Source organism: Xiphophorus maculatus, chromosome 17 (genome assembly GCF_002775205.1).
Source record: "Xiphophorus maculatus strain JP 163 A chromosome 17, X_maculatus-5.0-male, whole genome shotgun sequence".
NCBI classification, from domain to species: domain Eukaryota; kingdom Metazoa; phylum Chordata; class Actinopteri; order Cyprinodontiformes; family Poeciliidae; genus Xiphophorus; species Xiphophorus maculatus.
Genome location: NC_036459.1, coordinates 20,315,908 through 20,331,479, shown reverse-complemented (window position 1 = coordinate 20,331,479; position 15,572 = coordinate 20,315,908). Strand labels below are relative to the sequence as shown.

Genomic DNA, 15,572 nt, shown 5'->3' with positions numbered 1-15,572 from the left:
AAGACAGGAGAGGAAGAGGAAGCTTTAGGGGTAGAGGTCAGAACCCCAGAGGACAGAGAGGGAGATTGGGAAGAGGGCACTACAGACAAAACAACTTCAGACAGAATAACTTAGGAGGATGTTGGTGTTGTGGGAAAGAAGGGCACATAGCCAGATATTGCCCAAAAAAATACATAGATCAGTCAGCATGACTAGAATCAGAAGGTTTAGAGAGTGACGAGGTCCAATTTAAATCTACAGGATTTATTATCTATGGACAGTGTAAGACCAGAAATAACACTTTTCATGCAGAGATGGCCTTATGTAGCTAGGATTAGCTTTGATTCCAACCATTGATGGGCACATAGCGGTTAACAGGCAGTCGAGCAGCAGGAGGGGGAGGGGAAGTAGCTGAAGTTACCAAATACCAAAATAACAAAACAGAAGGGGAGAAACAAATAATACAAAATGCAAAACTATACCCCGACTTGCCCTCACCCCCACAATATGAGGAAAAAGGTAGTGAGGGACCTATTACTAGATCACAAAAAGCAAACTTTAAGTGGTCTAAGAACTGGGGAGAAACTTTGGTGCAGGGAGCTACAGCTCCCACTGGGCTTTTTCTCCCTCCCCCATGTTGCCCTTCAGAAGAGCCAAATGGTCAGCCACACACGACTGATCTTTATCCTATGATACAAGTAGCAAATCCAAATGTAGGGGAAGATGGAGCAGCGCCCACGATTCTGGTATATAGAACGTGGACCTCCCCGCATGTATCTCTGTTTAAATAAAAAAAAAAAAAAAAAAAAAAAAACACAGATGATGTCTTTTCTGGGGTTAACTAACTATTGTTGAAACTGGGTGCCTAATTATGCAGTAATAGTGGTTCCTTTAAGCAAACTATTATATGAAAAAGATTTAAAAATGTCTTCCTCTTTGGAATGGACAGAGGCAGCAGAAACAGCACTAAGTGAAATAAAGCAGGCCCTAGTGTCAAGTGCTGCGCTCGCCTTACCAGACTATAAAAAACATTTTTTCCAGATGGTGGATTGCAAAGGTCAGTATATGACCTCGGTGCTAGTTCAACAACATGGTGATAAAATGAGACCAATAGCTTATTTTTCTTCCAAACTTGATAGTGTGGCGTGCGCCCAGCCTCCCTGTGTGAGAGCAGTGATTGCTGCTTCTATGGCAGTAGAAGTTAGTGCTCCTATTGTACTGTTTCATCCGTTAACATTAAAAGTACCACATGCAGTTTCAGCACTATTATTACAAACAAATATGATTTTTTTTATCACCTGCGAGGCATCTCTCCTGTATGAGTACATTATTATCGCAACCTCATGCAGACCTATTAAAAGATTTACTACAAGCTGTGCAGCTACCAAAACAACTAGCAATTTGTAAATGTGCCGCACACACCACAGGGAAAGATAACGTGTCTCTGGGGAACGCCTTCGCTGATGAGATGGCAAAAAAAAAAGCAGCGGAGGGACAAATAAAGGTCTTATATATATTAAAAAAAAAATCAAACATATGACAAAAGATCCTAAAAGACATGCAACAATTAAGTCCTGAAAAAAGAAAAGGATCTTTGGATTAAAAATGGAGTACTAAATAGAAGATCAACTCTATAAGAGACCTGCAAATAGGCCTATCTTGCCAAAAAACAACTTGTATAAGTGGGCTGCTATATTGAGCCATGGCGTTTTCGCATGTCTCAACTGGGGGGATGGTAAGACAGATACATTAACATTACTCTATTTATGGATTTATTTCTTTTTTAAGAACTTTTAATGCATTACAAAAGGTCATTTCATTTCAAAAGTGCCTACAGAAAGAAGAGAGGGCTGCAAATGAAATAAGGAAATAAAAATAAAATACAATTAGCTACAATGGGATTTTTAAAATGGGTAGAGGATACAGACAAAACAAAAAATCTTTAGAGAAACAGGCTCTAACTGTAAGAGGCATTGCTCCGATAACAACAAACTGCAGTATGCAACCGATTCTAGATAGTTTCACAATCAGTCTTTTTAAACTGACCAAAACTTTAGGATAGATAAAATATTATTAAATCTACAGGAATTATGGATGATCAAGACAGAATAAAATAGAAGTAACTCACTTGTTGACTAAGAAATTGATTGAATATAGAAAAAGTTTGCTACACTGTACAAATTTGTTGTTGAAGGATAATATTAAGTTAGAAATAACTTATGGGTTAATCAAAGAGGATCTGGTGGAACTTTTGTAGAGAATAATGTAGATCAGGGGACTTGCAGCCCCCTTGCAGCAGCTCCGCAGGGGGGCCACAGAGTTGGGCTGTAACTGCTACCCCACTAGATTCAACTAATTAACATATGAAGCCTCTTTGCAAACCACTATTTTTTTAAGTGCGAAGTAACCCCCACTTGTAGTAACTCAGCAAGACAGAACGAGAAGGTGTGATGTAAATCACTTTCTCTCCCATCATCTAAAAGTACCTCCTGACAAAATATCAGAATATAAGTTACAATTTTAGTAGTGGAACGACAAAAGGTTTTTAAGTTCAAATTTTAAAATTAGAAGAAACTAAAACATATCTGATGATTCGAGTGCCAAAGCCTAATAAAGCAGTAGAAGATTTAAGAGTTCCTCCTAAAATCCTTATTAATTCTCTTTCCTGCCATAAAGTCGGCCCCTCTGAGAAGTGAGGGAGGGGTTTATGGTAGGCTTAAGGGTTTGTTTTGTGATCTGACAATAGAGGTTGCTCGGGTTAGTGTAGATAGTTTAAACATGCAAATACATAGTGAGCAAGGAATAATGTGGAAAATGTTAAATATAAGTTTTTTGCATCCAAACACTGATTTACTGTTTTCCTTTAATATTACTTTATATATTGAGTAGTGAGTAGTTTGGATTTTTTATTTTTGAATTTGTTTTCGTTGGTCTGACTTTTTGGTTGGCTATTTGTTGTGCACTCATTTAGTTAACTTTAAGTGTCCGTTCTTTATATTTTGTTAAATATAACAAATTAATTTCTTTCTTTTGAGTTACCAGTTTCCTCTGGACCTGTTGCTCATCATACAGATGAGCTCCAGCTGATTGGTGTCCATATATGGGTGTCAAACTTCCTTAGCGGGCCATTCCATTTGTTCACCCAGGGAGGGGGAAATTTGGTTTTTAGTTTAATTTCTTTCATTTGTAGATTTGGTAATATTCTGACCAGTATTTGTTAGGTTTTTGTGTGTTTAATTACCGCTAGTGTGTGTTAATGGTCTGATCAGCCACTATTTAAGTTTCCCCTCATGTCTTGTTTGTTAGGTCAGTTTGTGCTTGAGTTTGTTCTGTTACCAACTGAATTGTACTTTGTTATGTTGATTTTAGTTTGGGCCCAATTTATCATTTTTGGATTTTCTTTGTAGACTATATTTTGAATTTTCTTCAACATCTCTCTGGCTGGTTAATGCAAAACCTTCACAGAGTCTTAATTGGTAAACACGCCTTGTCAAACACTAGTGAAAATTTTTGAGGAGTTTGTAAAATAAATTATCTGACAATCATAAGAGTAAAATGAGATAAGGAGCTTTAAAACTGTAATGTGAAGTGTTTTGGGAAAATAGTAATCTTGAAGATTTAAAGCATGCTAACATAAATTGTTTTGTTTGTTTTGACGAGTTTTACCTTTTGGGAAAAAGGCAGCATTGAATTTGGTAGAATTTCTCAGGGAACATCATAAACCTGTTTTATCAACATCGTTATTTAAAGTAGTAGAAATTGTGATGCATTAGCAGGTAATGCATCATCAGGGGGGAGAATATGTTATAGGTTTATCTTTTATATTACTTAAATAAAATTTTTTATTTGAAGAACATGTTTGATCTGTGTTACACATAAAAAGTGAAAGGAAAGATATGGTCTGGTGAAATATATGTTTCTTTTGAATGGATTTGAGTCGTTCTCCATTGAAGGATGTTCTGACAATGGGCTAAAGGATTTTGAAACAATAGATAACAAATTTATAGCGATTACTGAAGCATATTTTGGTAAATTAACTTGGGAAAATAATTATAGAAATTAAAAATATTATTGTGTTAGCCATTTTCAGAGCATTAATTTAATGGAGCAAGAATGCTTTAAGAAATGTTTTGAAGAATCTGTTATTGATTAAAGTTATCACTAATCAGTAAAAGTACTCAGGTGGGATTATAATGATTTTTCTAAACTTGATTTTTGTTTTGATTTACATCCATTTAAAACGATTTTGAATAAAACTTTAAATTCAACGACAAGTAAAAGACCTAGGTAAAATTGGTATATTTTGAAAATGTCTAGATTTGTTAAATTATACATTGACATTATAATTTCTCCAAGTTTAACTCTTTTGAATTTTGTTTAAGGAACGCATGTAGAATGTTTTAGACAAATAACCAGTAAGATCCAGTTTGTACTATAAAAGTAATTTAAACTGGACTGTCTAATTCACATTGATATTCATTGTTTTGATGATAAATGTAAACTGTACAACTGCAGCAAATTTTAAGCTTTTGTTTATTGTTTTGTTTTGTTTGTTTAGTTCTATTTTATAAGATTGGTTTAAGAGGAAGATCTGCATATGTTTAACATTTTGGCAAAACATTACTTTGGAAACATGTCTTTTGAAGCTGGTGATTACAGGGTTTTGTGCATTAGTTTCTCTGTTATTACCTGTATATGTCTATCCTACATCTGCTAAAGATCTAATACTTTCTTTGTCTAGTGTTTTGTTTCAGAAGAGGCAACACTTACAGAAACGTGAAGTGACATGGAAAAATACAGATATTGATCCGACATACATCGATGCCATCGGAGTCCCTCGTGGAGTGCCTGATGAATATAAATTAGTTGATCAGGTTGGGGCTGGTTTTGAATCTACAATTTGTTGGTGGTGCACGATAAACAAAAACGTAGACGGAATAAATTACATCCATTACAATGTACAAAAACTGGGCAACTGGACACAGGCTGGTTTCGAGGCAGTGCATGAACAGCTGGCTGCTACTTCACTGATGGCTTTTCAGAACCGCATAGCTCTTGACATGCTGCTGGCTGAGAAAGGAGGGGTGTGCATGATTTTTGGAGAAAAGTGTTGCACATTTTTGCCAAACAATACAGCAGCTGATGGGAGCTTGACGAAGGCCATTACAGGGCTTCGTACCCTTAATGGCAAAATGAAGGAACACTCTGGAGTGGATACTTCCATGTGGGATGCATGGATGGATGCCTTTGGGAAGTATAGAAACCTTGTGTCCTCTGTCTTAGTATCAATTGCAGTTTTTGCTGCAATTTTGACTTTGTGTGGATGTTGTTTTGTTCCGTGCCTGCGTTCTTTGTTTAACCGTCTCATTACCACAGCGATTTCACCCATGGAGGACCAGATGGCATAGATGTATCCTTTATTAGAGAAAAAATCTGATGTTGACAAAGGATACTCTGATGAGGATTCTTCTGGCAGGTATCCAGATCCTGGCTTTTGGACTGGGTGTGACCCCTGAGTGTAAACATGTTTGCTTTCCAAAACATGATCTCCCAGCTGAAAATCATTTGAAGTGACTGTTTTTGGAGGGATATTAGACGTCAACAAATATATGTTAAATAGGAGGGAAATGTTAGGTAAATTGTATTATTAGTAATTATCAAATATTTGTTGTATCATGTAGCCTTGTAGTTACATTTAGATAATGTTTCTGTATGTTAATTAATTCTGATTTCTTCCTAATCCCTCCTTGGAAGAGAGAGGTGACAGCTACTCTCAGCAGCTGTTGCCCTGCAGGACTTCCTATGAGAGATGGAGGTGTTAATTGCTCCCAGCAGAGTTTTACAAGCCTGACAATAAACTCTGCTCTGTGCTTCTTTGTGCTACAAAGCCGTTGCTTTGAAGCTATACAACGTGTCCGATTCAACGCCGTGCTTGGAGCAAAAGGGATCTAGAGTATAGATAACATGTGTCTAGATTAGTGAATGTCATTAGCGCTGCAACTATGTGCCCCTCCACCCTTTTAGAGTTGCAGCGCCCCGTGTGGCAGGATTCCTAAAGAGCAATAAAAAGAGAGGAACAGACAGATGTGTTTCAGAGCGGCTGGAGATTTGTAACTGAAAGCACATCTCTGTCTGCTCTCCTCGCGAGAAACAAAGAATCTAACTCTCTTGTCTTTCCTGTGTTTGTTTAATAGGTATTTAGACCTGACAACACAGAAGGAAAGAACCCATCTCAGTAAGTCGGACAGAAGTTGAAAACTCACAACTAAAACCTATAGTTGAGACAAAGATTGTGGATGTAGATAAAGAATGTCCCATCCACAGAAAACCCCATGCACTGACAAGATGTAGAGCATTCAGAGAAATGCCCTTTGAGGAACGAAAGATCTACCTTAAAAAAAACTCAATATGCTTCAGATGTTGCGCCTCTACCAATCACCAGGCAAAACTTGTAGTACAGAGATAAGCTGTGCAGAATGCGGCATCAACAGTCATGTTTCAGCCCTTCATCCTAGTCCAGCAGTTTGGGCAACAACACCACCACCAGCTGTAAGGCAGCCAGTGGACGTTCACGGCGGGGAGCAAGATCAAGCATCACCTACTGCTACCTCTACCTGTCCACAAGTGTGTGGAAGTGACATTGAAAGTCATTCTTGTGCCAAAATCTATCCAGTGTTGATCTTTCCAAAGGAGTCTCCTGAGAAGAAGCTGAAAACATATGCAATCTTGGATGACCAAAGTAACAGGTCCCTTGCTAGATCTTCAGTCTTCGATGCCTTCAGTATTACAAGGAGATCTTATCCTTACATGCTAAAGACTTGTGCAGGAACGGAAGGAGTTATGGGGAGAAGAGGTCACAGCTTCATTGTGGAATCAGTAGATTGCCAGTCACATCTGTTGTTAGAGACGTGGTGTGATATGAGTGTGATATGCTTCCAGACAATCGGAATGAAATTCCAATGCCTGAAGCTGCTCAACACCATTCCCACCTCCGGGAATTCCCGGGACATAGCTGCAGAAATTCCCAAACATTTGCCTGTCAATCGTCTAAGAGTTTATCTGTTTGCACAACTGTTACTTGGAAACACAGTGGGAGCAGAACACTGTGTCTATTATATTTGAAATAAACCCAAAGCAATTTCGGGGGTTTTTTTTGACCAGGATACTGCCTGGCCAAAAAAAAAATGTCACCACCTGGATTTAACTAAGCAAATAGGTACCAGCCTCCTATTCATAATTGCTGCATAGGCGATTATGTTTCAGCTGGCAACAAGTTATTTAAAGCCAACTGGTGCAATGAGTTCTCTCATTTCTTAAACATGTTGAAAGACAAATCCCATGATTGTGAAAAGATGTCAGTCTGTTTGAGAAGGGTCCAAATAATTGACATGGATCAAGCGAAGAAAATATCAAAGGAGAATGCAGAAACTATTAAAATTGGGTTAAGAACTGTCCAACACATTATTATAAACTAGATTAGCACTGGCATTACCAGGGTTTTCGACCTCTCCCCTGACGTCCCGAAAGAGGGTCAAAAGACCCTGAGTCCAAACTGACGACTCTGATGGCTCAAATTAGCATCCCTTCTTCAATTGTAAACGTGGCCATTGACCGTCAGGCCAGAAGGTAGGAGTGTGAATAGTCCATGTTGGGGGTGGGTGCGATCTATGATGGAGGCAGCTCTACAGTAGACTCTCTTCAGTTTAGTTTTGAAGCATACATGAAGTGTTTTTGGAGAGATGTGACCTTTTGAAGCTGATCCATAATGTTGTGCTGCATTATCCTGGTCATTTTGCCAAATGTACATAGAGTTTGCAAAACATACAATCTGTTTCAAGAAATATGCAAAGGTTTTTCTAAAAGAAATTAGTAATGTTTTTCTTTTAAATAAAGCTAAGTGGGTTTAAAATGACAGTTTAGAAATAAACTAACCAAATTAATTGTGTTGATCCACCTCAAAAAAATCATGCAAAAAGTGTAAGCAAAAGAGATCTGGGAGACTTTGCACATGCAAATTTGCATGCAGCCTTTTGTACTGTGGAGGATAAATAGGTGACTGCTTCGCCTATTCAGTTCACAAGAACTAATGGCATTTATTTCAGTCATTATCTTGCGGGGGGTGACCAAGTTTCCATCACTATGTGACAGCTGGTCAGCAAACCTGGCAAACATGATTGACATGGCAGCACTGAATGCACATGTGCTTTATCAGGCATGCATTGGGGTGCAGGAGAGACGGGTGGACTTCCTGGTTGAGCTTGCAAAAGAGTTTGGTAACTCTCATGTGAGTGAGAAGAAGGCACACAAGGAGAAACTGCTTCGGCAACAACCTTCCACACCCAGCTCAGGCAAAAGGGCGAAGTGTCAGGTCAACCATCGATGCAGGATGCGTGTCCTGAGGCCGAAACATATCAGTGACCCCTCACACGCCCACCATGGACTGTTCTCCCTACTGCCCTCTGGAAAGAGGTTCCGTAGCATCCGGTGCAGGTCCACCAGGTTCCGAAACAGCTTTTTCCCACTTGCCATCAGACTGCTGAACTCATAATGGGGACTCATCGTCTTTGAGGAAGAAACGTGGCTTGAAGAAAATCCTCAATGATCATGATAGGCAGTCACTTAAACGTTTGGGAAAATCAAAGTTAAAATTTAAAAAAAAAAACAACAACAGTAGAACTCCGGGCTATGTTTAATAATGAAAGTAAGGGCATTTTCACACACATTATGTGAAGGGAACTCAAGGGATTGGGACTGAACAGCTGTGTAGCCTTAAGAAAACCATCAATCAGTGAGGCTAACCAGAAAAAAAGCTTCAATTTGCTAGGGAACATAAAGGTTTAACTTTGGAGCATAGGAAGAAGATCATGTGATCTGATGAATCCAGATTGACCCTGTTCCAGAATGATGGGTGCATTAGGGTAAGAAGAGAGGCAGGTGGAGTGATAAACCCATCATGCTAAGTATCCATTGTACAAGTCTGTGCATTCAGTGCTATGATTTGGGCTTTCTGAAGTTGGTCAGGTCTAGGTTCAGCAACAGCATGTGGTCAAAGAATTTTTGGGATGTGCTGGAGAAGGCTTTGTGCAGTGGTCAGACTGTACCATAGTCAATTGGTAAAACATTAATGCAGCACTGGATGGAAATAACTCTTGTGATACTACAGAAGCTTATCTAAACAATGACACAGCAAATGCAGGCCATAATGAAAGCTAAAGGCGGTCCAACAAAATATTAGAGTTCGGCAAGTTTTTTACATTTTTTTATGGCCATTCAGTATATACAGCAGGGGTCCCCAAACCTTCTCCTGTGAGGGCCACATAACTTGTCCCTTCTCTGATGGGGGGCCGGGGTCAGTTTGTAACAGAAAAAGTGTGACGATTGTAAGAGTCCTAAACATAAAAATGTATTGTTTTTCAGAAAGCACAATCAAATAACCTTTTCTGGATTCTTCAGAGAACAAAAGTCAGGAAATAACACTATTTATGAAATAAATAATAACCAAATAACACTGGGTTCTCCACATAAAAAAAGGGTTAGGGTCAATTATATGCATGTATAAAATAGTTACTAACTAGTAGTTAATAATAAATAAAGTTCATTATTAAGGAACATTTATTTTATTGCAAAAGTCCAACTTATCAAATAAAAATGCACATATATGAAAATACTCTGGTATTGTTCAGGGGGCCGGACCAAATGTGGAGGCGGGCCGCATCTGGCCCGCGGGCCGTAGTTTGGGGACCACTGATATACAGTATATGAAGCGGAGCATCATGGTGAAAACCGTATTGCTCGCTTCTAAAAGCAAATCTTTTGGGCCTTATCTTAACACTCAGCCAATAATTTTACCAAAAATTACCAGACAGGCCACGTTAAAAAGAAACCAAAAAAACCCCCCTCATGTACACAGGTGTTTCTTTACTGAAACAATCATGAAGGCAGTGATTTTATTTAGGGGGAAACAGCCTGAATAGATAACCCTCACACAGTTTTCACATTTTTATAAAAAATAGAAAATGAATGTGGGATTTTTGTTCCACTTGTAGTTTGTCCTGGTCTGTCACAAAAAAATTTAAAATACACAGACATTTATGCAAACCTGAAAAGGTTCAACTGGTATGAATAGAAGGGTTAACCACCCACTTAATACCTTGATGACCAATGATTGTTGTGCCAAGTACAATATAAATTATATAATTAAGTATGCGGATAATACAACAGTGGTGGGTCTCATCCAGGATGGTGAGAAATACTACAGAGAGGAGGTAAAACTTTGTAGAACAGTACAGCAACAACAACCTGTTTCTGAATGTGGGAAAAACCAAAGACTGGTGATCGACTTCAAGAGGAAACGCCATGTCCACACCCTGTTCAACATCCAGAACACTGCTGTGGAGATTGTCACACACCTAATGTTCCTCAGGGTCTACATAGCAGACACTCTCACCTGGTCGCATCACACCAACTTCAGTGTCAAAAGGGCCCACCATTGCTGGCACTTCCTTTGCAGGCGCTTAAGAGAGCACACTTCAGCCCATAAATCGTTATCGCTTTTTACAGAGGCACCATTGAGAGTGTGCTTACCAGCAGCATCTTTCCGAGGCATGAGAGCAGCAGCTCACACAGGAAGGCACTGGGGAGAGTGGTGAGGCCAGGTGAAAAAGTGATTGGGGTCACACTGCCACCCACTGTGGGTAGCAACGCTACCTCATGAGGACAAGAATCCCTCTCACCCCTGTCATGGACTGTTCTCTCTCCTACCCTCTGGCAGAAGATCCTGCAGCCAGACATGCAGAACAGTAAGGTTCTGCAACACCTTCTACCCAACTGCCATCAGACTTTTGAATTACTCCAAATAATCCAGGACCATAATAATATTTAACTGTTTTTGATTGTTTTGCATATATTATTCCTGATACATTTCTTGCACAAATTGCAAACATTTGCACTTGCACAGCCTCCCCCTTTTTTTTACTTGGGTTTTATTCTATATTATTCTTCTTTTTATATTATTTTACAGATTATCCAGCTAGTTTCTGTTTGTGTCTTAATATACTGTACATTGTAATTTCATTCTGCAGTGCATTTCTGATGTTATGTTGAATGTCAATAAAGATCATTTGAATCTGAAACTGAATATAGTTCTTAATGCCATAATTTTATTCCTGCTTCAATAACCACTAATGATTTAATGTAGGCATGTTTAGAGTGATGGGCCTGAGGCAAACCAAAGACTTTTCTCACCTCACACTTATCCACTAACTGATGTTGTAAACAGTTGGAGTTGTTCCCCACAGCAGCATTCTTTTGTCCATCATTGTTACTGGTGCCTTCTTCTAAATGAGTTCGGCTTTGGTTTCCTTTGCTTGTGATGTTTGTATAGGAAGCAGACGAGTTCCTGAGAGGACGACTGAGCTCCTGGCGCAGGGCCCTGTTTTCCTCTTCCACCGCTCGGATCCTCAGCTCCAAGGCCAGCCGTGCATTAGCATCACCCAGTGGTGGAGGTGACTGTGCTTCCAATGAAGATAGGCGTAGGGGCTTCACTGTTGGATTATAGGATGGATCAATTTATTTAACAGGAGGCCAGAAACTAAACAGGAATGACTTTCAGCAAAAAGAGTCTTAGGTAAGGGAAACAGTAAAGCTTTTGTAGACCAAAATCTTGACCATTGTTTTACTGATATACCAAAACACACTACAGACAATAAAACTGTTTTTGATGACCACTTAAAACAGTTGTTATTGCATAGATCTAAAACTCACATTAATGGAAGATTTCTTTGTTAGATCATTTAGAAGAGTATTTGCAATGTTTCAATCATTTCTTGCTCAATAGGGCTTGGTGAAGCTTTCTTTCCTCCAGCAATAATAATGACATACAGATTGTTCAATGGATTATTTGGAAAATATAGAAAGAAAAAATATAAACATTAGTATTTAATGTAAAAGGGTAACTGGTAGCATGTGGAGGTGCGCACCAAGCTGTTCAGAAAAAAAGTATTTTAAAATGTCAATTGTAGATGCTTCCTTAAATAAAAACAACAAAAAACATTTTGTTTAGTGCTGAAAAAGAGAGGCTTTCAGATAAACATAACATTTTCAGAATAAACTCCAAATAAACAAGAAAGAATACAGACAGCAGAACTGAACAAAGAGGCCAGAGAAGAGAGAAGCTAGAGAGAGCTTTGAAAACAGCAAGAGCAATTATTGCTAAAAATAGAGGAAACAAGAAGGAAACCTTTCCAGCCTGAGATTTGTTTATTGTTTTTTTTTTTTCTTTAGTTGACATAACAAGCAAAGTAGATACAAACTTAACTTGTAAATACCAAAGCAACAACTTTGGGCTGCTTTGTACAATAGCTTAAAAATATAATAAAGTTGCATCACCACACATCTTATTTGTAAAACTTTTGTTCAATCGACACTCTTATCATCCATCCATTCTCTACAGTTGCTTATCCTTGCAAGATTGAAAGGGGTATGGAAGAGGAAGGGTATAAATATTCACTCTTACCTTGAAAATTTCCAATTGACAGGTAAAGCCAGGTGAGTGTGGGGATGAAAAGCAAGACAAGAGAGGCTGCCAGGAACTTCCTTCGTCCACGAAATATTCCCAGCATCTTCTGAATTGAAGTCAGTGTTGAGAGGTAATTTGACCTCTGTGGAGCATATTTTGTCCACTTGATTTCTCACAATTTTTCTCCCATTGTAACATTTTTACTGAAAAAAACAAGTCAATGCGTTGAGGTGCCATAACAGAAACAAAACTGAAGTAATTATCTTTGACTCCAAAGAGGAACGATCTAAAGTCTGTTCACAGCTTCAGTTATTACAGCTAGATACCAGCCTGCAATCTGGGCGAAGTGATAGAGTCAGACCTGAAGCTTCAGAGCCACATAAAGACAGTTACATAGTCAGCCTTCTGTCACCTGGAGAACATTTCTAGAGCTTGCTGGGAGTAATGTCCCAGCAAGCTCTAGAAAAACTTAGCCAGGTGTTTAGTTGTATTGATTACTGGAACAGTGTCTCCTAAGAAAATCAATCAGACAGCTCCAGCTGATCCAGAACGCTTATGATTGCATTCTCACTAAAACAAGGAAGACAGAGCACATCATCCCACTTCTAAAGTCCTTACACTGGCTCTCAGATAATACTTATCATTAACCTTCCAGACCACTGAGATTTTCTTTTTCTGATATAATCTGCATCCCCAGAACAGAACCAAACATGGAGAAGCAGCATTCAGTTTTTATGCTCCTCTAATCTGAAACAAACTTCCAGAAAACTGCAAAACTGCTGAAACACTGAGTTCCTTTAAATCAAGACTAAACACCCACCTGTTTAGAGCTACCATTGATTAATCCTGGAAAATGTATATATTTGATTATGACTATTCTAGAGTATTTCGATGACGGCATTGACAAAACGCAATATTTATGCATATTTCATAACTGATTACTCTGTTTTGTGTTTTTATCATATGAAGAACTTTGAACTGCTTTGTCGCTGAAATGTCCTTTACAAATAAACTTGACTTGAATTCCAAAAACTGGACTTATGTTATAAAGATGGATTCTGAAACAGAATAAGAAGTAATACATTAACCCCAACAACATTACAAAACTGGAATCTCATTAAAGCTAAGAAAATTAACAGTAACAAAGAAATGTGAGGGTTTAAAAAAACATGAAAGCAAAAGGGATACATTTAAATGATATTTTAAGGCAAACTGTTAATGTAGAAAAATTTAACTGTTCCAATATATTCTAATAGAATATATTAGATTATTGGACAAAGAAAACCTGTTAAGTTTTGTTTTGAAACCGCATCTTGCTTCTGCTACAATTGCAATTAAGTCCATGATCCTTTTATATTTAAAAAAAAATATGCTATTGTTATTTTATGCCAGATAGTTTATTATGACAGACTAACTTCTGTGAAAATGTTGATCATATACTCGGTGTTGATCTGCACCATCTATGGCCGCCTCAGCACCAAACCTCACATTTTAAAACTCCTATTTGTAGTTTAAGAGCTCCTCGATTAGAGAATTACAAGCTCACCTGATGCGGAGGGTTGAACAGGTTGATTTTAGAGAAAACGGAAACCAGCTTCTAAACGCCGTTATGCAGTTTCAGCACCGGATCTATTTTCAAGCAGGCGACATGGTGGCTCCACTCTGTGCTGCTCCATGTGTCAGTGTTTCCTAGGTTCGACAGCCTCAGGTTACCGGAACCAAAAGCTGGATCGTGTTGTGTGCTATAGGAAGGATAAAGGGCTAAGATAAGCTTCGGTCTGTGTCGCCGCACGGCACCCCGATCATGTGTGGTTAAGGCAGCGTCAGGTTTGGAACACTGTGACCCGTAGAGAGCGACGCAGAGTGGTGAGGGAAACAGCAGTCTGTCTGGTCTGACCGCAGGGATCCTGCCCTTCCACCATTTATTAACAAATCACCCAATATTGTATAATTATTGCTTGTGGTCCTGTTTTCGGCCTCAACACAACACTCCTTTCTTCCTGACAAGCAGTCAGCATCCAATCACAGCGTTGGAACCGCGAAGGGATAAGGGATAAAAAGGACTGGATCATTGTGGAGCGGAGTGTGGTCGGGCCGGAAGACAGAGGGCCTTGTCCGAGTCTAACGCAAATCTATGTAAGGGAAGCGTCTTTAGGCCCCCCAGTCATCGGAAGCTTCTTTGTCCTCCTTCTTTGTTTGGTGGTTGGCAAAAAAACCCAACAACAAACAAACAACAACAACAAAATCTTTAAGTAGCATTCTTCTTTTCCTTTTCCTTTCAGCTTTTTCCCGTAGGGGTCGCCACAGCGAGTCATCCGTCTCCATGTAACCCTTTCCTCCGCATCTTCTTCTCTGATACCAACTGCCTTCATGTCATCTTTCACTTCATCCATAAATCTCCTCTTTGGTCCTCCTCTAGGTCTCTTTCCTGGCAGGTCCATCCTCATCATCCTTCTACCGATGTATTCAGTGTCTCTCCTCTGACATGAACTGTTCCTCTGATGTATTCATTTCTGATTTTATCCATCCTTGTCACTCCCAAAGAGAACCTCAACATCTTCATCTCTGCTACCTCCTGCTCTGCCTCCTGCCTCTTCATCATTGCCACTGTCTCTAAACCAAACAGCATCGATGGTCTCACTACCGTCCTGTACACCTTCCCCTGCATTCTTGCTGATACTCTTTTATCACACTTGACACTTTTCTCCACCTGGTTCACCCTACTTAGACACGTTTCTTCACTTCTTTTCCACACTCGCCATTGTTGTGGACCACATATGTCACAGTCAAGGCCCGTGGGCCGAATTAATTATCTATGGCCTCCTGGATGATATTTAATTACTATTAGAACGGCCCGCAGGCCACAGCCTTTGCACACACTAGGGTGACCATATTTTACTGTGGGAAAACCCTGTCAATCTGCAGCGGGCGGGGGGGGGGGGGCATTTATTAAAAACATCTTGTGTTTTTAATAAATGCCTCTGAAGGGGTCAAAAACCGTTGGGTTTGCCGTGTCCTCCCTATTTTTTGTTGCGGCCATCCGAGCCGGGCCGTAACAGTAACAACAAGAGAGTTG

The 15,572-nt window shown here is 39.3% G+C and overlaps 1 protein-coding gene across 1 annotated transcript in view; it reads right to left on the bottom strand.

The window, feature by feature from the left end:
- Positions 1-15,096, bottom strand: part of LOC102231387 (LARGE xylosyl- and glucuronyltransferase 1) — an 84,437-nt gene extending 69,341 nt beyond the window's left edge. Inside the window, exons 1-3 of the mRNA XM_023350436.1 lie at positions 14,043-15,096; positions 12,494-12,699; positions 11,224-11,522 (exon numbers count right to left, since the gene is read on the bottom strand). Coding sequence (XP_023206204.1) covers positions 11,224-11,522; positions 12,494-12,599 — 405 coding nt within the window. The 5' untranslated portion in view covers positions 12,600-12,699; positions 14,043-15,096. The remainder of the gene's footprint in view (positions 1-11,223; positions 11,523-12,493; positions 12,700-14,042) is intronic.
- Positions 15,097-15,572: the final 476 nt, after the last annotated feature.